The following is a 23167-nucleotide window of genomic DNA, read 5'->3' on the forward strand; positions in this document are numbered from 1 at the left end:
ATAAACAGGCTTAATGAGTTGAAAAGCTCAGGGATAATAATTAACAGTGTTAAGATCTGAGTAAATTACGTGTAACTGGGTAGTTAAAACAAATGGAAAACTTTCAAGGCAAGAATGTGCTTCTATGATAATAAATCTATTAGTGCATAGAAATTTTTCTTTTCTTCCAAACACAGTTCTCATTATGTTGTTTAATTTTTAACAAATTGAAAGTACATTAAAAATATTTATTGTTTGCTATTCATTTATGAACATAGACTGTTTGCAGTTCAAATTTTTTGGTGATAATTTACATAGCAAAGTAAATGACGTTTATTTTCTTAAGCAAGCTAGAGATGTTTTAAATGTTTAGTTGTGGATATCAAGTAAGCTTTGTAGCCATGGAGAGGCAGGAACTTTGGTTTCAGCCCCTGTGCTGAAACCAAAAATGCACATTTTTGACAAAATCTTCTAAATGAGAATATCTTGGCTATTTTTCAGGTTTAAACACGGTGCTATAAACATATTCCTAGCCATCAAAACTCATTCTAATTTTTTTTCTCCTCTCAGTAAAAATGGGAAAGGGAAGAGATTGCTAAGTTTCAAGGTCAATTTAGAATAATAAAACCCTTTTCAGAACCTGGTCAACTGGTAAAAAAAATCTGTTTATGGCCTAGTTTCAGGTATATAATATAATGTAATCGGAAAAAAATACTTGGGAAGTTTTTCCATTTAAAGACAGACCTTGAGCTGGAGAGATGGAATTATTTCCAGTAAGAAACTGAATCAGAGGAATGTTACAGTTGCAAGGACACAACGATAAAAGTCAGGAAATTTACATTTCTGAGTGGATATAATCCCTACCCCACCTCCGAGGATTTTGAGGTGACAGCTACCAGGTGCTGGAGCAAGCACCTTGTAGTGCTTGTGTAGCAGCAGATGGCACACTGCCACTTTTTGCATCTATATTTGTTGCACTGATGCCCTTATTTTCCTTTGTGCTTTTCACCATGGACAGAAAAGAGACATAAAAAATATATATGTGAAAATATATATTCCATTCCTACTCACGTTGCTATATGTAATTACTGGTTTTGTCAAGAAAACGAAATAAATGCAGAACTACTGATTTGAGATTAAAAACTAATACCAAGAAAAAAATTCAAATGGAAGTCTTGTGAAATTTTCTCTTTTTTCTTTCATTTTTGTTTTTCTATCTTCTGTTTTCTCTTAGAAAATAAAGAATAAAAAGATATGCATATGTGGGGCAGTTCATTATTTTCTCAGCACCCCAGATCAAAGGCAAGAGTGTACCTACTTTAAAGGATAAAATAAATAGGAAGAAGGGTACTGTCTTAATTGAAGAAGTGTCAGTAGCACACGCAAACCCCCAGAAATTCAAATGCATAGCATATAAGTAATTTTCTCTTGCCCTAACACAAAGTTAGAAACTCGTTATACTAATTCTTCCTTATGTGCCTGTTATAATGTGAATTCATTCTTCTTTTATAATTTTCCAAATGTTCATTTTCACTTGCCTATTTATATATGCAATGAAATGTAGGAGGGCAAGTGCTGAACAACTTGATGTTTAACCTGACAGTCTCATTTCAGGCACTTCCCCATGCACTTGAGTGCCTAAGAACAAAAACTTTTTTTCTGAATTAGTAATTCATGATTACAAGTACAAAACAAATGGTTTTCATTGTTTGCACATGCAGCATTTTACAAGGTGGCAGTATTAATTTCTGTGAAAATTACCTAAATCGAAATGGAGATTTAAGTCTTTTGTTCCTCACTTAATCGAGTTCTTATTTACATAAGAGCATTTTCATGACCATCTTTTAGGATACAAGAGCAGAATTAGTAATAGTTTTACTCCTAGATTGAAACAGTCTCTGTACAGTATCAGAATACAAAGAGGAGTTTCTCTTCATTTGCTCTGACCTGCTCTGCAGCAGCATTTACGTGTATCCTGTGTTGGGATTCGATTTTAAAGGAACTTAAAATACATTTCACATCCTCACAGTGTCCCACTAGCCTAGCTTCAGTCTGGCATCCAGAGAAGGAAAGAGGGTCTTTACAATGTCCTGAAGGTGAGATAAAATTTCCAGTGTCCAGGCAGAAAGGGCTGCACAGAAAGGCCTGTAGCAATTGTTCTACATGTGAAAGTCTATCCCCCTCACCTGGCAATCTCCACAGCAGCAGAACTGCACAAGGGATTTAAAGCAGCTATCTGGGTACTAAATCTTTTAGGAGCTCCATATGTTGAAAGCAAAATCTTCCCTCCTGTGTACAATCAGCCCAGGTTCAGATACGCTGTTGTTCTCAGCTAAGTTTGCTTCTTTACAGATAAAGTATTGAATTTAACTCATTTAACTTTCTGGATAAATGTTCTTTGTAGAGGAATACTCTTGTGAAAAGGGGACAAAAAGGAAATAATAAAGCTTCATGGGTTTTTTTAGCAGATGTAGATTAGCTGCTACCTCGCCTTAAATAGCAGTTGGGAGTTCAACCATCCTCCTAAAAGCATTTGCCACATCAATGCTTCAGGCCTAAAGAGATAAAGATATCTCATCATATTGTTTCCCCCAGCCATTTAATGTCACTGATGTAATATATAATGTAGTGATTTGAAGTCACTAGACCTGTATGTTGGACTCAACCAAAAACTGAGATCTGATGTCATGCTGTTGTCTCAATTAGAAGACAGCATACCATTCCATATTTGCCTCTTGCTGCCATCTAAAAAAAAAAAAAAGAAAAACCAAAACCTTTTGGATTCCAGCGTGACATCAGTTCTCTTAGGGTGTCACGTGATGAAAGACTTGCTTGTGCACTTGAGTGACACACAATTCCTGAAGAAGAGAATTGCAAATTCATTTAACTGAATGCTCTTACTTTGTTGTTTATGTGAATAGTTCTTGGCTGTGGGGCTTCCCTCATTTCTTCTCTGGTATGAATGCTTGTAGTTTCGTTAGCACTTGTTGAACTCTAAATGAATTGTGATAAACTCATCAATAATGGTAGTAGTTGGAGCTGCTCTTTGGAACAAGAAGTACCTTGTCAGTATTCATAGAGTGCCTAGGACAGAAGTCCACGGCTGCAGATGTTAGAACAGTGACAAAGTGTAAATTTCTTTATCCAGGAGAAAAGAATGTGCCAACTGTCCTTCTTCTCATCCTTCAGCACTGAATTTTGAACATTTACATGTACCATGCATTTACTTCCCTGCAGGTCTGGTGCCTTGGCAATGAAAGTCGATACCATATAAACAAGACAGTGGATGGAACCACCTTCTCCGTAGTCATCCCCTCCCTCGTTCCTGGTATCCGGTACAGTGTGGAAGTGGCAGCAAGCACTGGGGCAGGACCTGGAGTGAAAAGCGATCCCCAGTTTATCCAGTTAGGTAAGCTTCCTGGTAATCCTGCCTATTGGTTTGGGTGATTTCTGTTTACGTTCATCTTTTATGGCACCAGAAATACTCTCAAGGCAAGTGAAATAGATAGTGTTACTTGATCTCTGGAATAGCAGGATTTGGCATTTCTGGTTTTAAACTTGCCTTAGAACTGCATTCTAAAGATGGGATTAAAACAACACAGGTTTTTTTTTCAATCTCCCAGTTCAGCAGTGCTTTTCATTTGTTGACTTTTCAAAGTGAATTTTCACCCTTAAGACTGGTGAAATAAAACTTGGAGGGGAGTATGAATCACTAGGTGTTGATTCACTTTAGGGATGTAATTTGTCTTGATCAGATTTTATCGTTATTGATGCAAAAAACAAGTGTCCTAAAATTAGGCACAATAAATATCAACTATGTGTGAAAGCTAGTAAATAATCTGAGTACAGGAAAAAAGATGTACACAAATGATTTACTATAATTCAACCTTCTAATCTCATTTACACCAAACATCTCTGTCATAAATGCTGACCAGGGACATTGCTCCTGAATATTTCTAGGAAAAATGTGTCTTTGCTGTTGGCTAGTTGAAGATTATTTAAAGTAGCTTTAAGTATAGTCATATGCTGCTTTACTAGTATGCCTGGAGCAAAATACCTTATCATTACAGTATATAATTATGAAAGCAAGCTCAGCATGTTGCTTTGGACTTCATGTCCTGTTATCTCTGTATCATTAGTAGATCTACCTTCTTATTTCACTTGTTGTATTTAAAAATCTATAATTGAGAGCATGTGGAAACAAGACAGAGCAACTAACGTGGAAAATTACATGTACATTTCCTTAGGTGTTAAGACAAAGGCCATCTTTATCTTACTTAAATTTGACAGGTATATGATTCCCAATTACAGTGATGGAGATTTTACAATAAAATTGCACACAGCTTGTATGATATTCCTTTAATATGGAATTATTACTGGAAAACCCTGTAGTTATTTGTTAGATTGTTCCTCCCACCATCCACAGCTTTCTATAACTGGTCAAAATCAAGTTTATTCTGTATAACTTAGCTTTTGAAAATGCTGCATTACTGAGGTTTATGAGGATAATTTCAAATGTTCAAAGCCAGAGGCCCTATAACCACTCTTTTTTTTCCCCCTTTTGTCTGATGATAACAACTTCAAGGTTTTGTTAAGTGAAAAGAGAAGCAAATGAGACTGTCAGGGTAAGGGTTTTGCCCACTTCTGTGTTCCTGGCCTTTATTGGCATTATATTATAAAAACGAGAAGTGATCCCACACCTTGAAAGGTGTTCAGATGTGCAAGTCTGGTAGAATACACGTATTTCCTCATGGCTGGAGTTTGCTTTCACCGCTTGCCTCTAAGTAAGTGGAATGGCCAAATCTGTGTGTACTGTAGTAAATCCCGTAATTTGGTTGTTACATGGCAAAGATGTGGAGACAGGAGTCCTGTGGAGATCCATGCCACAAGAAACTGAACAAAGAAGTATCTAGATGGTGTTGCAACCCTTTCAGCAACTGCAGGAGGCTGCTGAAAATTAGTGCTTAAATTTAACAGGTAGCACTCTTTGGTAGTACAGATCAACCTAAAATCATCCAGGTAGAAAAATGGCTGCAGATTATCCAGCTCTGCTCTGTGATGCAAGTTCTCCTCCAGCCCCCTCAAGGAATTAGATTCTTAGATCTTAGAAGTGCTCCCAGCATGGGGGTGGAGCAGAGTTTTCTGGGTAGCTTTCTGAGGAAAGAAAATTAATTTGTTGATGTCATCAATTGGCACTTTTCACCAGCAATAGATTACATTGTTACAGAGGGAGGGAAGGGAGGCCAGGGAGGGGGAGGAAAGAGGACTGTGGATGCTCCTTGTAGAAGGTTTGAAACAGTCCTGACACCCGGTACGTGTGTGCTCTAAGAACTGTGTGACAGCTTCCAGCTACAGCATTTCTGACACAGCATATACAGTGTGATTCTGAGGTTCCCTTTTTTAACAAGTACTTTTCAGTACAATCCCACATCTATCTCCTTATAATGTGTTTTTCATACGAGAACATGCGACTGGCTGGCTCTGGGTCTCCTCTGTGAGGATGCTCGCAGGTTTGTGGCTACGGGACATGCCTGGGCAGAGTCTCAGCCGGGTGTGTGACAGGAGGAAGCTTCACCTTTCGGGGGCCGCCTTCCAGAGCGAGAGGGGAGGACAGGAGACTTTGGATTCCCTGGGAGCTGAGGCATGCAATCGCAGTCCCACGCATCAGCTGAGCTGTGATAAATGACCCTGTGCACACACTTAACCTGTTACAAAGACAGGTACAAACTGTAATCTCGAAGCTCTTTCATTTTCCACGTCTCTGCTGACACGAAGCAGCTCAGTGAGCTGTGGTACCCCAGACTTCCCGTGCCACCAGGGACAAGCCAACGAAATAATTTGCTTGTTATTCATAAAATCATGAGATCAACTGAAAAATTATGTGTCTTCTTAAAACACCCTGCATGAAGCTTCTGAATTTGCCTCTTGGCTTTTTGAATGACCTTTTAAAGCTTTCTGTGGAATACCAAGGACTGAAAAAATGTATGTATGTTTGTTTGTTTGTTTGTTTTAAAAGAAAAGATGATGTTTTACATAAAGGAAGACTGCAAAAGCTTTGGTGTTAAGGAAAAAAACTTTGTGAGACCTAACCAAAGCTCATTACATTATGCCTACAACAATGTGCTGTGGAGAAACAAAATCATACAATTTCAATAGAACTTTTTTTTTCTTGTAACAACATGTAACTTAAAGACATTGTTTACAAAAATTCTGTGTACAGAAAGATGAGAATTAGCAAGCAATTTTTTCACTGATCTCTAGCCTAGCTTTTGTAGAGTGATGGGACACTACCTGTGATAGCTTGGCAGTATTACCTATGCTTGTTGACAAATAAGGAGTGACACTGGAACAGGTTGTGACGTACTTTGTTTCCAGTACCAGCTCTGAGAAGTCCCACAACTGCAGCTAATGTTACTCTTAAACACATAATTTGTGTGAATATATGGTATGCAGTTACTTATTAGGAGATGTCTGCACAATTACTGTGAATGTTGAGTGTATTATTCAACCAGTGGATGTCTCAAGTGTACAAAACACAAGAAAGTCTCATTGAATCTTTATTATTCTAATTGCTTCATTTAGGAGATGTGATTTGTGAACTAGCTAGCATGCCTGCAGGATATTACTCTGTCAGCCCTTAAGGTACTGTGAGTGTGATAGTTGTATGGGTTTTTTTGTTGATATTTTTGTTTGTGGCCTGCAAACAACTTGAAGAAAGTAATCTTTATTTTTCACCCTCACGGCAAACCCTTCCAAATCAGTTTGGTGCTGTCTCCTCAAGCTGTATAAGATTGAAGTGCACAAAAGGTATTTTATCAGTTTGGGAAACATACATCTAGAAAGTAGACAAAATAGCATATCCTTACCTTGCTAATATCTTACCAAATAATTTTCATAGTGCATCATGCACATATATTTGAGAACACACTCAGACAACATGTTACAGGTTACAGGTGTTTTTCAAGTTTTTAATTGCCCAAATTAGCAATGTCACCACCATTTAGATATTCCTACTCACTGTTTGTACAGTTTGTATACTGAATGAGGCACGCATATGGAAAAGTACCATTCCATAGGCTCTTGTACGTGCACAAAGCAAAGTTAAGGTTGCTTGCACACCTGTGAACCTGGAATTTCCTGTCTATTTTGAATCTTTGTCATTCCAATCTTAAATGGATATTAATCTTTTATTTATCATTTAGCAACTTAAATGTTGGCTATCACATTATTATTATTATTTATATGAATATTTAATATTGGAGGATTAGAGGTTCCAGTCCTTCTCTATATAAATTCTAATTAGTTTTCATTGAAGTTTGAAACTTGGAGCTTCAAGACATTCAAATCAAGTTGCTTGTGAGCAACTGCCATAGCAACATTATCTGTGATTAAAAAGAAAGCTCTTATCTTGGGGTAGAAGAAGGGATGAGTCACTGTGATAATATGCTGGTTTCAGGGAGTTGTGGGATCAGCCTGCTCCAACAACTCCTGGGGCATTTTCAAGTACATTAAATGCTGCGGCTGCTGCTCTGGCAGTAGGATGCACTTTGCCATAGAATGTTTATGTTCGCTTATTATTTTGGCACATCTTCCTGAAGAGAACAAGCAGGAACAGGAATGTTCATTATGAGCCATTTATAAATCAAAGTTCCAGAAATTTCCTGGGATGAAGAAAAAGTAGGGGTTTGGGTTTTGTTTTTTTTTTTTTTTTTAAGTTCAAGAGTTGTTTTCATGACTGATCATTCAGGATCTCACAGGGCTAATAGGGAGAGGGAAGATGCCCTTCTCAAAGAAAGGCTTCCAAGATAATGTTCCTGGAAGTTTTTAGTGATGAAGATGTCACTAAATTTCATTCTCTTTATATGTAGCTTACTTCCTATTTTTGAATTATAAGCGGAGTAGGATGTAGTCAAATGTGACCTCTTGAAAGCCCTTCCATCTCCTCTTCTCTGATGCTGTTTGTCTGACTGTATGTGAACATAGATGCATTTTTCTCTTTCCCATGTGCATAGATATATACCAGCTTATGAAATGGCTCTAACAGTCCACCCATATTCTATGCACCATGAGCCTGATTTCCTAAAAACAACTATATTATTATGCTGTTCAAACGCTTGCAATGGCAAGTAAAACCACAGCATGAAATTAATGTTAATTAAAAATCAGAATAATAAACATTTGAAGAGATTCTTCAGGATTTTATAATATTCAGACACATGTTGACTGATCAATGCAAAATGTGTATAAAAGTATTGTCTTTCTGTATAGATAAATTGCTGGCATGTTTAGAACACATTCTTATTTGCTTTTTGAGTTTGTGATTATTTTTTCTCCTGGGTTTATTGTTTTAAAATATATATTTTAAGGATGAGACAAAAAATATTTATCACTCTTATTTATTCAGGACCAGAGGCTCTCCATAAATGTTTTATTCTATTCCATTAAGCTGTATAAGGGACTGTAGCTGTTTAAAAACACAGAAATTACTCATTTTGAAAAGGAGACTGATGATGCAAGTTTTCATATCTTAATATGGTCTCAGCTGCACAGAGACAAAAGATGAGATGACAGCTTTAATTCATTGGTCACAGTATACTTTATACATTTAAGCCCATCTGGCCACTTGTGTGGAACTTCACTTGGCTGTCTCCATAAAATCTGAAGCAACCCATCTTAACCTTGCACAAATAGGCATGAAATTCATAAACCCAGCAGACACAAAGAGTGTATTAGTAAGAAAAGAATGAGTCTGCCTGGTGAACTTTCAGACTAGGCAGTGCACTTAGGATCACAGAAGATAGAGAGAGCTGAAATATGAAATAAAATTTCCAATAAGGTAGCAGTCAAAGGCGGGGGTGATTTCTCGGCAAAATAGATATTTGACTTCAAGGTCACAAAAACTGGAATTTGGAATCCTTCACTGGAAAAAGCTGTTATTAATTTAACTATTTCCATTCAAAAAGGCATCCTTTTCCAGAGGAGGTTTGTTATTTGTATCATTTGTTGTGATTCCATCTCTTGTTTGTATTGCAATTTCTTGTATTTTATTTATGCATATTTTGGCATAATGCAAGATGTCATCATCAAAAAAAAAATTCTATTCACTGCTTAGTTCATAGAGAAAAGATACTGGTTTTAAGCAAATAGGTTTTCATTTCTTATGTAGTTCATATTAATTAGATTGATAACAGCGCCTTTCTCCTTAAAACACTGATCTCTCATTCTGAATTTGATGTCACTACTGTCAATAGTATAAAGCAACTATCTCTTGGATCTATGCAGGAGTAAAAGTGGGTATTTCAAGACCAGGGTGTGGAATGTGTAAAGCAATATTTGCTCTGAGTAAAAGTTTTGAATTCTTGCCCTTGCCCTGTGCAGTAATGAAATTTCCAGTGAGCACTCTCTGTGGTGGTACAGCATCAGGAAGGCAGTATTTTGGCTTTGAGTTGCTTCACTTCAGTTAGAAAGCTTGGTCACTAACTGGATCTTCGTACTGCTGTTCCTAGAAGGTTCCTGCAAAAGTTCAGTACAGAAAGAGCAGAAAAGACCAGTTCTTAAAGGTGCTGTCTCATTAAAAAAAAATAAATTAATAATCTGTGGAAAAACACCTGTTCTTTATTTTGATGTGGGATATTTAAGGCTAAACTGCTTTGAAAAGCACTGCTTGTTCATTACTAATGAGACTCCTTGGCCCTTTTTAGCAATTCATGAATAATTTTTTAGTTATCCTTTTGGTTTTTCATCCGTATTTAAGGGGGAAGGATTGGTTATTTTGTAGTTTTACTTTTCTACATACTTTTAAATATTCAGTCTTTTTTAAATTGAGGTCAAAGTGAGAGACTGAGAGACTGCAAGCAGTACATTAAACTGTGTAATACATGATTTAAGTAATCTGTCAGGAACTAAAATATCTCCCTCAATATGAACCTCATGTGAATGTAGTTTAAATTTGTAACTGTGACTGTCAGTTCTGAGAGCAGATGTTTGGGGAGCTGACTTGTACCCATTCACATTACTCATGTTTCATACTACAGCTTTCTTTTACTTGGTGTGTTCTTTGCAGATTTTTTGAATAATTTTCTGAAGCTGATGTTCCTTTGCTAAAATGAAGGAAAAATGAAAAAGCAGCAGTCCACAAGTGTGTAGTGTATGAGCCTTTCTATTTGTGTACCTGATTTTAGCAGCTTTTGTAAGCAAACAAAAGTCAGTGATATCAGAGGTACCTGTCTTGTATGGAAAACCATTTCTGTTTAGGCCTGTAAATAAGAGAATTTGAAGAGCAGTCTTAAGGATTTTACCTTGAGAAACTGGACTGCAGTTATGTCAGCTCTTTTCGGGCTGCCTTTTACAGCTGTCCATTCAAATTAATTGGCTGTTACGGGTGTCTCTGTTCCAGATTCTCGTGGAAACCCTGTGTCTTCAGAAGATCAAGTCAGTTTAGCCCAGCAGATTTCTGATGTAGTAAAGCAGCCTGCCTTTATTGCTGGAATTGGTGCAGCCTGTTGGATTATCCTCATGGTCTTCAGCATCTGGTTGTATCGCCACAGGAAGAAGAGGAACGGGCTCACGAGTACTTACGCTGGTATCAGAAAAGGTGCCCTGTTATCTATTTCAGTCTGCTGGCTGCTGAATGCCTGTTTGCTGCCTATTTAGTTTGTTATCAGTCTCTTGTTCTCCTAAGGCTTGAATAAGGAATTATGAGCTTACTTCAGCACTTTCATGAAGTGGGGGTTGGGAGCCAGTGCAGAGAGCAGCAATATTTACATGATGTGCTAAGTCTGGCTTTAGAGCCTAAGTCTTAAACTGAATGCCTGGAGTAGCTTTTAATAAAGATGCCCCTACAAATGAGAAATGTAAAGATGGGTTTAAGGCTGGGAGCTTCCAATAGGTCCTTGCTCTCTGACACTCTGCCATCTGAAGAGGAGCGAGGTGGATGGTAGCTCCTTGTCCCCCTGTTCAGTGCTTTGCCTGCTGCTGGGAGTGCTAACAGTGGTGTACATTGCAGTAACACTTTGGGTGCGTGTACTTGAATTTCTTCTGTTCCGGGGGAGTGTGGCTGTTTGCAAAAGCACAACAGTCAGTCTGCTTTCCAAGACTCCTGTCATAAATGCTGTTGTGAGACCCTTGGCTGGGACTGAGTTCTGGGGCTATCACATCCTGCGTCTGCATTTGGTTAGAATGGCAGCAGTGGGGCTAATTTAAAGCACTCCTTATTTTCCTGCTATTTCACGTTATTGATACTTCTTATATATCACATTGTCAGTGGTCAAGCAGTGCTTTGCAGTATACTCTCTGACAAGCAAAACTAGAATCTCTACCTGGAAAATCTTCTGGAACAAACTTGACTCCTCCAGATTAAATAATTTCCAGGTTAATCCTGGAAATGAAAGCTGAATTCATTGAGCCTACAGTTCATTACATCTCAAAGCAGTCCCTCATAGGCACTCGTAGAGTGAGAACTGTAAATTTTGGAATTAATCAGAAAATGGGAGATCCTTCTTTTGAAGAACTAGAGGGATTATATTTGACATTTAGCAGTCAGGAGTTAGGCCTAGGTTTAAAAGGTGGACACATCTTCATGTATGAACGGCATCATGAGATTACATTCTTTAGTCCCTTCAAGAATGAATGTGTTATGGGCAAGACAGGCAAATCAAACACAAATGGTTTTAAACAGCAGCAATGTGTTGCCATGTAAAAGAAGCAGTGCTAAAAATAGCAAATGAGTGAGTGAAAACATGGAACTGAGTCCAGAGTGTTGCAGAGTTGAGATGTCCTCCGTGCTGCTAAAGTACCAATGCTCACTATAGACTCCAGGCACAGTGGTTGTAGTGGAGTTGCAGCCAAGGAAATGGGGAAGGAATTCCACCCTTGATTCTGTTCTGCTGGGATTTCTTAGGTAGGACAGCCCCCCACGTAGTGCTGCACTGGCCTGTGCTGTTTTGTTTTACTAATAGCATGCTGCCACACTGCCTTTCTACAGCTCTACCACACTAACATCACTGTGCTTTCACCACTACCTATGATTAAGCAAAAGGCATACAATTTGTCCTTAAAACCGGTTACTTCAGTGACATCAGCTATTGTTCAAAACAGCTGTGTTTTTCAATATCTGTAAAAATATCTTTTGTGTAATTTGGGGGGAATTTAAATGAAAGTATACAAAAAAGTAGGGTCTGTATCTCCGGTATCAAGTATTCTTCAAAGACAAAACCTATCTTTAGTGAAATACGAATTGCAAAGTAGTTTGCCACTCTGCAGTTCATCAAGTCATCACTGCAAGCCCAAACTTTCTTCAGGCTTGCATTTATTTATTTTTATATTTAGCTTCAGTCCTGTCATCTGTTAAAATACTTCACTACTCCCACACATACGTACTCTACTAGCAGTCTTACACACTCGGAAGAGTTTATTAATAGAAGCTCTAAGAATTAAGTCATTCTTTCATATGGTAGCAGTAAGATTTCTTTTAGTTGAACCTCTGTTCCTCAGTTCCTTAAGAAACTAAACTAGGTTTAGGACTTAGCTCACAGAAGAGTAATGAGGCAGTAGTTTAGGATTTTTCATGTCCCTGTGATTGCAAATTAATTTTGAGATTCTTGATCCTCTTTTGAATAGCTCAGGTTTAAATGCCCGTTCTATTTTAATGAAAGCTTGTTGCTATGGTTCTATATTTTGAATGTAACTAAATTAAATTTGACTATGTGAAAAGGCCTAACTCAAAGAAAATACAATGATATTCCCAAGATAAAGAGCTTTGCTGCAAATGCAGCCTGAAGTGGGCAAATGCTCCATTTTTCTTTCTTTGCATAGTGTCATATCCCTGGAAATAAATTGGCTTGGTAAAAAGGGGGCAAATCTACCACATATCCTAAATTACAACAAGACACACTGCACTCCCCGCAAACTTTAGAGTTATTAAAAAAATAAGATTAAGAAGTTGTTCTCTTTGCCAGAATCTTTTCTGTCTGTGCTGGCTTTGCTGATCAACTCCTCTCTCCAGGCTGTTTTAGTGAATATTTGATTGTTTCTCTTACCTTTTGCTGTCATTAGATCAGAAAGGGCGATGTTAGCCTTGTTCTGCCATCAGTGAGAGGAAAACGATACTGTCTTGTCAACAGGAGGGGGAGCATGTGCTAATAGGAAGAGCAGATGCTGGTGCTCTGTATTTGGATTAGATACCCTATTGATCCAAAGAGGATTTATAGTAGCTGTGAGAGAGAAGATTGTCAAGCAGTGTCATTGTTCTGTTGTTAACCTTTCTCTCTTAAAGCCAAGGGTTGAAAGGTAGAAACGTGTTATGTCTAGGGAGATTTTTTTTTTTTTTTGGTGATTATTTAAGAAAGAAAGATAATAACTCTGTTTAACAGTCTCATCTCTGAAAACAAAAATTAATTGCTGCAGTAGATTTTAGGGCCTTTATTACAGTGAGAGTTGGTGCCATTCTTGATTCAGAGGCAGTAAAACAGCAGTTCTCTTTGTTCCTTTTTATGATTATTATTTCCTTACTGAATACTTAAGTGTGCCTATTAGTTCAGTGTAATGAGCATTTACTTAGTGAACTGCAGATAAGATTCAATAGGACCTTGATAAGGCTTTGTTAAGGAATTTGTCATTCTGCATTCTAGAATGATTAAGTGTGGGGGTTTTGTTTGTGCTAGGATTTTCAGAAAAAACTTAAAATACCAAACTGAAAGATATTTGAAAGGCTACACCACAGTCTCATCCCCTCAGGAGCACAATAGAATATCAAGCTTTTGCCTTTTTTTGCCTTTTTTTTTTTTTTTTTTCCCAGACTAGTACCTGCAGAGAAAATCTTCTTTCTGAATTGTAATTTTAGTTTTATTTTTATATCAGCGTGACTGAACTAGTGGATTAGTTATATGTATTTGTTTTATGTTCAGCTGTCTGCTAGATTTATACTAATGTGGTATGTTTCCCTTTCTCTCTTCAGCTTAATAACCAGTTTGTATTTTGTTTTGATTTTTCAGTCCCGTCTTTTACCTTCACACCAACAGGTATATATTTGCACTTTTCCCCCCTTCTTTGTTACTTAAGCATGTGTTTGTGGTACTTTTTCTCTTCCTCTGACATAACCAACCAGCCCAGCTGTTCTGAAGGGCTTTTTTTAAACAATGTCATTAATGACAGGTATCATTATTTGTTCTCTAAGTAGTGTGCATTTGCTTTGTGGCTGACAATGTTTTCTATTTGTGTGTACCATTTCATAGCACACCATTCCACGCCAGCATGCCATTTTGTAGCATGACCCTGTCAGTTTGTACAACCTGGGCTCTCTTCCTGCATATTCCAATGGAGTAGTGTGACCTCCAACATCTAGTGATGCAAAAGGTGCTTCTGATGGAGGAGGAATAACTTAGCAGAGCTCAGATGCTGACTTGAAAGGGATTCAGTGGGATTATAGTTGGTGAAATATTTGCTCCTTTTCTTTCCTCTGAATCTGCATTAATCCAGTGACCTCGGAGTTGTCTGCTTTAGAAGATACAGAAAATCAAAGTGTTAGAGCAGTTAGATTTCTTTGCTTGCTGCCTTAAATGGTATTTTGCTATGAAATTTTAAAGTAATTACCCTGTTCAGCTTAAACAGAGGTGCATTTCAAATTCAGTGTGAGTTTAAAATCACCTTCTGGTTTGTTTTGTTTGGAAATTTGCAAAATATGACATAATCTGAACCATAGCCCACCAGTGCCCATGAGAGCCTTTCCATCCTGTAGAGCTGACCTTCAGTGGGTCCTACAGTCTGGCAGCTGAGAAGCTCATCCGCTACAGTAGATAAAATCCAACACATTCTGTACCCACCAGTATTGTGCATTTCTTTTAGCTACAGCCTGAGTGAACAGACAGGTTGTTTCTTCCTCCTTTGTTCTAAGTCCTGCGTTTTCACAAGAGGGCTGTGAGATTTGCAGGACATGTATATCCAGACAGGGTAGAAACCACCCACCCCCTCCTCTGCACACGCAGTTTCCCAGGGAATATTAGCTCGTAATCATGTACTGTACTGATTTGGCCTCTGTGCAGCAGCTGAGTTGCATCCTTCAGGCTGGACCACAGGGGAGGCAAACCCTGTGTGCCTGCACTCGTCCACACACACCAGGCTGGGCTGGGTTAGAGTCTCAGCCACGTGCTTTTAATCAAACTGAGGAGTGCCTGCTCTCAGAAGTCATCCTGTTCTGTTCACTGGAGTTGCTTCCTGTTCAGCATGAGCCAGAGTGGCCCTCATTCAGTTTCTGAAGGCCTTTGAGTGCCTCAGTGGAGAATAATTCAAACTCTTATTATTTTGCTGTTACTTTAATTGGCTAAACAGAGGGCTCTATTGTAATCTCCACTGTAGCACGCCACTGAAATTCTGCAGAGGTTGGAAGCTAACATCTATTCTCTCCGTTGGATTCTTAACATTAAAAGAAATTATCAGGGTTTCTTCAGATATGTCAGAGCTGCAAAATAAATAGTCCTGAGATTTTTAAAGAAGAAATTGGGAAAAACATAAAGCATGTAAAACACTTAAAGGAAAAAAATCCTTTTTTTTCAATCCAGAATCTCAGTCATACTTTGACTTTAAATGGAACCAGGCCCTCCTCTTTAGCATTACCTACAGTAAAAGACTTACCTGTAGGAATGCATCCTACATTTTAATCCTGTTATTGTAATCACTGCCAGCATTTATCTCTCTCTTGCAGGCTCCCAGTTTGGAGTTCTTCTAAAGAGCAGAATTTGGCTGCTTGTTTTCAGCACATTCCTAGCTGGGAAGTGTAGAATCCATCAGCATTTGCGGGAGGCAGTCTCCTTAACCCTTTGCCAAACCCAATGCAAATGTGCAAAATTTATAGCACTGTTTCTTCTTGGATGTTTGCATCCGAAAAGCTAACTTCTCAAACATCTTCCTTCCTGTGAAGGATGTGCAAGCCAAACAAATGCGTGTGGACATCCACTGTGTTAATGTAGAGTAATTCTGAAATGCTAGAAAGACTATTCCTTCTAGTTTAGAAAGTATTCTTTCTGCTTGACTGTTTTTAAACCAAGATTTATATATTTAAAATTTTAGATTATTTAGTATAATTTATAAATCCAGTTGTATAATGTTATAAAATGTGGAGCTTCTGCAAACTTCTAGAGTGTGCTTGTTCCCTGAGTGTACTGCACTAACATTCAGAAAGAGCATTTGTTTTTGCAGTAGCTTCAGCTGTAATGAGCCATTATTTACATTGGAAGTAAGGTCTGTTATAGAATCATGCTACCTCTTTAACCTTGCCAAAATAGTAAGGTACAGCAAAGCTGTAACATCCAGCCATTCATGAAATAAATATATGACCTAAATTCTTCCACAGAGTAACTCCACTGAAGTCAGCAGAGTTATGTTAAGAATAAGTTCAACCTGATGTATGGCTTCCTGCTTTCCTAAGCGATACATGTGTGCGTGTGTGTGTTCAGGACAGAACTGAAATATAAAACCCTGTTGGGGCTAGGACTAGCAGTTATCAAGCAACACAAGTATTGTGTCTAAACTTGGATTTGAAGCAATAGCTTGCAGAATGAGACTCAGGATTAACGTATAAGCAATGCACAACTATCGTCTTAGCTAAAGTGAAACAAAGGCAAAATAAATACTGTTATTGAAGGAGTCTTGTATGATTTTTAAATTTTTTCCTTCTTTTTATCTTTAACTATTTCAGTAACATATCAGAGAGGAGGAGAGGCCGTAAGCAGTGGAGGCAGGTAATTATGTGCTTTATTCTTATAGGTATAAATTGTGTGCAAATAAATTCAAGGATTCCAGGAGTTCAGTTGTCCTTGTAAGTGATGGCAGAATAATCGCCTGCAAAGATATGTTGTTTTAGTTCATATATTAATTTATACATTTTGGCCATATATTTTCTGTTTAGAAGGAGGGTATATGGTTCAAATGTTTAGGTTGATTTCCAAAACATTTTTTGAAATACTTTCAGCTTTGTTAACCTGTAAAAACTGCATCTCAAAAAATGAGCAGCAGAGGGAGTGCTTTAACTTCAGAATAAAGACCTGGCTTACCACCTGATTAAGGGAGTAAAAGTAATTAAGTCGTGGCATTTATGAAGATTAAGAAATATAGCTGCTTCACAAATACTACAAAGAAAGAAAATGTTTATTGGAAAATATTGTTGAAGACAAAAACGGCTTATAAGGTGACATCTTAAGAAAAAAAATCTTTCTGTGAATGCAAAACAGTTAAAGTATTGCTTAAAATAGATGAGGCACTGAAGGAGAGGGAAACAGGTTTTAAATTTACAGCCCCCCACTCTGAGAACCGAGCCCATTCCACATTGAGGATTTAACTAAGGCGTGTTCACTGGGTTTATGTTATTACTTAATGAATGGCCATGGAGAAAACAGTAATTTACATTTCCTCTGTAGAGGTGAAGTTTTCTTCAGGAAGAAAAATTGTGGTTTAGCAAAAAAGACAGGTCAGGGCAGTGGTGCTTTAGTAGCACACCATTTTTTTTCTAGGTCACGTTCAAAGATTCAGCATGATGCTGAAATAAAAGCTAAGATCTCAGAGACCAGCTGGGCAACAAAGTCCTGTAACAACGCCTGCTCACAAGTGGCATCTTGTGATTCCTAATTTGCAACACTGTGCAAAAATTTGGTAATTGTGAAGATTAGTCATAAAATAAAGCATTCCCAGTCTACCTGAGTGCTGTGCAGAGGTGAGGCTATTCAGCTCCTGCTGCACCTGGACCTGGTATATTATGAGCAATGGCAGATATCTCTCCCAGCACGGTGTGCTGCTGTGCTGTCATGGCCATTGAAGCATGGAGGGAAGCCTCTAGAACAGCCACTATGTGATTTTTGAGTGGACAAATCTGTAAATCGCTGGGTTGCTGCCCTTACTCCAGGATAGTGAGAAAATAAGAGAGGAGAGAGATGAACCCTCTCTTTCCCTGAGAGTTGTTCAGAAAGATACTCAGCTAACATCCTTTGTGTTGTTTGTGCCACTGTGCTTTCTCACTCGTCCCATAGCACGGGCTAGATGGAGCACACTCACACAGAGGACAGAAATGAACCCACAAATGTCTACATCGTACACAGTAATTTCGGTACTTCTAGAAAATCAACTTCAATTTTGCTGTCCTAGTTGTCAGCAGCAGTGCCAGAATCTAACAATGTAATTGATTCAAGGTGCAAACATCTATGCTGCTTTTGTTCATTTGCATATATAGCATTGACAGCATGTGTGATGTAACTTATTTTGTAGGATATGAAACATAGTTCTGCAGAGTTAAAAAAAAAAGTTATTTTTGCATATGAAACCATTCTTTGATATCCAAACCTAAGGTTTTCACTTCCTTACTTTATATTTGCAGTGTTTTGGAAAGGTTTAGCATTTTTGCCAAGTGCAGTTATGTGAGCATGTTAAAGCATTTTTCAGATTTCAAAATGTCACAGTGATATATTTCAGCATAATCCCCACTTGTGTGGTGCTGAAAAAATACCCATTTCTGTGGCAATCCCTTTTCTAGACAGGATTTGAGTAATGGTAATTGTGTTGGATTGACTCCAGCCAGCACCCCCACAGCCACTTGCTCTGTCCACCCCTGCCTCAGACCCAGTCCAGAAATTCAGGGACTCAAGAAATTTGCTGCCAAGGTTAGAGATCTTTGGAAATTATGATCTCAAATCATCACCAGGCTATGGAGCTGTAATGCAAGCATCTCTTGCCTACACTTCCACATAAATGGCTCCAATTAGTAGAATTCTCATCTGCTTATATACCTCACACCACATTTCTTACATGACAGCAGGTGTGAATGCAAAGTACATTTTAGAAACAAAGGATCTTTAGCTCCCTATGCAAAAATCGAGTACACAGGTCTTTAAAGTGCTGAAACATTCTGGAATGCTTTGTCTCCTCCAAATGCCTTCAGGTGTAGGTTTATTGTAAGAGTAGAGTGTAGGGAAAAAAACAGGGAATTTCAAATCAGCTGGCCTGCTCACAGGCCTACACAGCTGTATATTTATTTCAGATTTAAAAAAAAAAAAAAAAAACTTCTTTACTGAATGCATATTGGCTGGTTTGTAAGCCTGACAGCAAGTCAAGCCTCATCACCTCCTATGTTAAATTGGCAGATGACATATGCAGTACAGAAATATATATACACACATATATGTATAGATCTTTTAAATGTCATTCTAAGTCTATGACTTAAGCCTGCAGCACTGCCAGACTCTACCCCCCCCAAAAAAACTGCATGCAGCTTGTATTTTCAACTTGCAGTTAAGGAGGATTAGCATATTTTATTTTTGAAGATCATCACATCTAATATTATGGAAAATAGTTTCTGCACTTTTTCAAATGGAAAGTTGCCTGTTAAATCCCATGAGGAGGGGACTGTATATATGACAGTAGCTAAAATTATCTATTTTTTTAAAGGACCTTAGGTATCAAAGGCAATTTTAAATTGTGAGGGACTGTAACATGCCACTGCATTGTTAGCGTGGAAACTGAAGAACCACCAAAAATTCTACAGAACATTCATCAACACTCACTACAAAAATTCAGCAGCTTGGAAAACAGGGAACCCTGTTCCTTTCTGCTGATGGCAGGAATACACTTTATTCCAAATGCAGCATTCATATCTGGATATTTTTCAGGTGGTCAGTATTCCCAATTACCTTAAAGTCTCTTAGGAGCTGAGTGGCTTACTCATGAAGAAGTGTGTGTCACCTACTCAGCATGGTTGGTGAAATCCAAATGCTCCCGAGCCACAGAGGTTTCTGTTACCCTGCTGTTCCCTTTGATGCACCACAGTAGTACTGTCTGATGGGGAGGAGAACTTGCTCCATAAATAACCAAGAATTTGAGAGTATTCATATTTAAATTTGGCTCTTATGCACATCCATCCTGCTTCCATGTGTGAGTTTTTTTGTTTATTTGACTTTCCAATTTCCTCTTTTTTACCTTGCATTCTTTAAGAAAGGGTGAAGAGGCAGAAAAATAAAAGTGTAACCTCTTAAGGAAAAACAAATTAAAAAATGAAAACCAAAGTGTCAGGTAAATGTTGCACACCAGCATACAGCATAGTCCAGCAAAATGAACTGCCCTTGACTGTTCACTCCTGAGTGTTTTATCAAGGAAGAAGTTAGACAGGAGACTAGAGAAGTCTAAATAATTGAATCAAGCTGTGTTTTCAGTGCTCAAGCCTTTCGATATGTGGTATTATTTTGTAATATCTCACCGTTTGAGAAGAGTGTAACTGCAATGTGAAAATGCTTTTGTTTGATTTTTGAAATGACCAAGCTTTGTTTTTAAAGGCCTGGACTCCTAAACATCAGTGAACCAGCCACTCAGCCATGGTTAGCAGATACTTGGCCTAACACAGGGAACAATCACAATGACTGCTCCATCAACTGCTGCACCTCTGGCAATGGCAACAGTGATGGCAACCTTACAACGTACAGTCGACCAGGTTAGATATGTTTCTACCTTGCTAAGGAATCTTCTTTACAGAGTGTGTGCTTCTAAATACCTGAGAGAGCGTACAGGTTTGTTTGGGTTTTTATTTCCAGTGGTTTTAGACTTAATGTAATGTCTCCTCTATGTCATGATTATGCTTGTGGTCCCTTTCTGGATCCTTTCTCGGTCCCCTTTGGATAGTTGTAGCAGGCTTAAGGAGCCCCTGCACAGTTCGATGCTGCCCAAAGTCACACTGAACTGATATGTTTCAGCTTCTGAATAGAGCAGATAAGGTCATTTTTAGGTTGTTCTGTACATCCTTGTTGCTTGGATGGAGGAGAAATACCAAAATAATGCTAATGAGATTTTCCTTCTGGTTTGGATGCGATGGGAAGCAAGAAATAAAAGATTGCTACAGTGCTTGCAACAAGTCAGTCTGTTTTGGCACACTCAGAACTTCCCTTTCAGTGCCATTCTGTACAAAATTGGATAGCTGGTGTTCTGTGTAGGGTGTGTGAATAAAGAAGTTAGCTTCATACACTTAAAGCAATTACAAAATGTTAGGTTAAATAGTAGTTCCTGGGAGCTTGAGTAGGACTCAGAGAGCTCTGAAAGAAAACCTCATGAGTTCCATGGTAACACATCTGTGAAATATATATCAGAGTTCTAATTGTTGCACATTTTGCTTTAAACAGCCCTTAGGCTCCTTTTGGTTTAACCCAGTTTGCATTACTGGTGAGGAATGAAATGAAGCTTTTCCACTACAAGCACCTCTGGCTGGTTTTGGTAATAGTATGTCCCAGCATTTCACAGAGGGAGTATGTAAAGTTGCATAAGTGCCAAGCAGCATTACCTCCTGTAATTTGTGTGAAGCCAGCTCTAATGGCTGGTAATTCATGAGTGGTGGTAATGGCAATTCATCTGCTGCAGTAATGCTGTCTGACAATGAGCACTGCCAGGTGCTTCGGAGCAAGGTGAGAGATTTTGGCGTTAGAGACTTGTATCTCACTCTGGCTGAGGATATCACGTCCACCAGTACCTGTATAAAAAAGGTTTGTGATTCAGGGATGGCTTACAAGAACAGACATAGCAAGTTCTGGTAAGTGAAACTTAACAAATTCAGAAAAGGAAGAGAATGCATGTTTTTGATGGTTGCAGCCTATTATAACATCTTGTATTGAACTGCAGTGGATTCTCCCTCATTTTAGCTTTCAGATTAAGCTTGGTTCTGTTGCAAAGTGTTTCTTTCCTTTCAAGTAGAACTCTGAAGTTTGTGGGCCAGACAGTATGTTCAGAGTGGTGTCTTCTTTCCTGGAAATTCTGCCAAATATTCTTAATTCTGTCATCGTGGGCTGGTTAATGCTGTGAAGCAGCAGCGATGGATATCCCCTCAGTAGTTGTGAAAATGCAAAGTAGCTGCATTTTTAATTTTAAGTATAGCACTGTCTTCCAAGTCTACAGAATGGGAATGTATTGTTCCAAAAGTAGATGCCATAAAAAAAGATCTAACAGGATAAATCTTCTGTTATGTAGGTAAACCAGTTTTAAGTACTTGTTGTGAGGAATTCTAATGTGTCTATGTAAAAAATGTACCTACTGCATATACTGTATTGATTATATTGCCTTACACACAAATCAGAGGTAGCTGCAAATGAAAGGAGGTAAAAATATATGTTACAAGTGACTCTGCAAGGATATTGTAGCAAAGCATGAGGTATCAGGAGTGAAGAATATACTGTGTATATAATTGCCCAGTATGATACAATAGACTTAGAAAGGAGGAAAGACTAGTATGGTTTCAGTAGGTGAGAGAAATGAAAAAATTTAAACACTAGAAATCAAGAAGTTGAAGACTGTGAAGCAATAAATATCAGAGGCAATAAATAACACCTCACATAAGAAAGAAAAATATATCAAACAGTAAAACCTTCAAAAAAACCACAGGCTGGGGGGCATGAAATGTGCAGTGATAAGTTCTATGTGGCATGTTCTGATACTGTTTGTTAGTCACTGAAAATGTGCATCGGTGGTTTTCTTACACAAGCATTATTTTATTCCCCTTTCTCAGGTAATATATCTCTAAAAATATGTATGTGTTAGGGAATATTTTTGTAATTGAACATCCTGTATGTTTGCTAGTTATTTCATTTAGAGAATGGTGAAATCTTGAATTCTGTATGCAGTTTTACTTGGCATCCTCTCCAGTAAATTCGTTGTAGACACAGGTAACGGACTTCAGGTTTTGAATCAAATTCATTAGCGTAAATACAACATCTTTTAAAAGAGGAAAACTGTATTCCTAGTGAGTGTTATGTAATTATTGATGCATTAATCAACTAGAAAATTAAAGTTTCTGCTTAAGGATCATTGAATGCTAGTTCCACTGAGCCTTCTAACTGCTGACCCACAGACTATTTTACTTCATTCAGTATCTCCCAGTGGACTGGATGTGGAGAAGAAAAAATGTGTGGGCTTGCTGTCACACAGTGGCAAGAGATCGGGGCAAGGCAGGGACATTGCAGCAGTGGCCCGAGCATCAGCACATGTTTTTTTCCTGTCTGCAATAAGTGGTGATCTCAGGATGCAGTCAATGTCAGAAGAATGAATTCATGCTGTCTATGCGATATATCTTTAGCGTGCAGGAAAATGGTATTACTGTGGTATTATGTATTTTGCAATATCCAAAGCAAATGAGAATCAGCAAAAGTTCCAGCTTGCTTTTCTGTCTTTTTGTTTCAAG

The 23167-nt window shown here is 38.1% G+C and overlaps 1 protein-coding gene across 8 annotated transcripts in view; it reads left to right on the top strand.

Annotated features, from left to right (window-relative positions):
* ROBO1 (roundabout guidance receptor 1) overlaps nt 1-23167 on the top strand; it is a 698066-nt gene that overhangs the window by 649601 nt on the left and 25298 nt on the right. For 7 of the 8 annotated variants that reach the window (XM_048293694.1, XM_048293699.1, XM_048293700.1 and 4 more), the window contains 5 exons: nt 3217-3388; nt 10376-10573; nt 13971-13997; nt 16670-16712; nt 20286-20440. In XM_048293694.1, coding sequence (XP_048149651.1) covers nt 3217-3388; nt 10376-10573; nt 13971-13997; nt 16670-16712; nt 20286-20440 — 595 coding nt within the window. The remainder of the gene's footprint in view (nt 1-3216; nt 3389-10375; nt 10574-13970; nt 13998-16669; nt 16713-20285; nt 20441-23167) is intronic. The other variant, XM_048293696.1, reaches the window with a different exon arrangement.

Source organism: Corvus hawaiiensis, chromosome 2 (genome assembly GCF_020740725.1).
Source record: "Corvus hawaiiensis isolate bCorHaw1 chromosome 2, bCorHaw1.pri.cur, whole genome shotgun sequence".
NCBI lineage: Eukaryota > Metazoa > Chordata > Aves > Passeriformes > Corvidae > Corvus > Corvus hawaiiensis.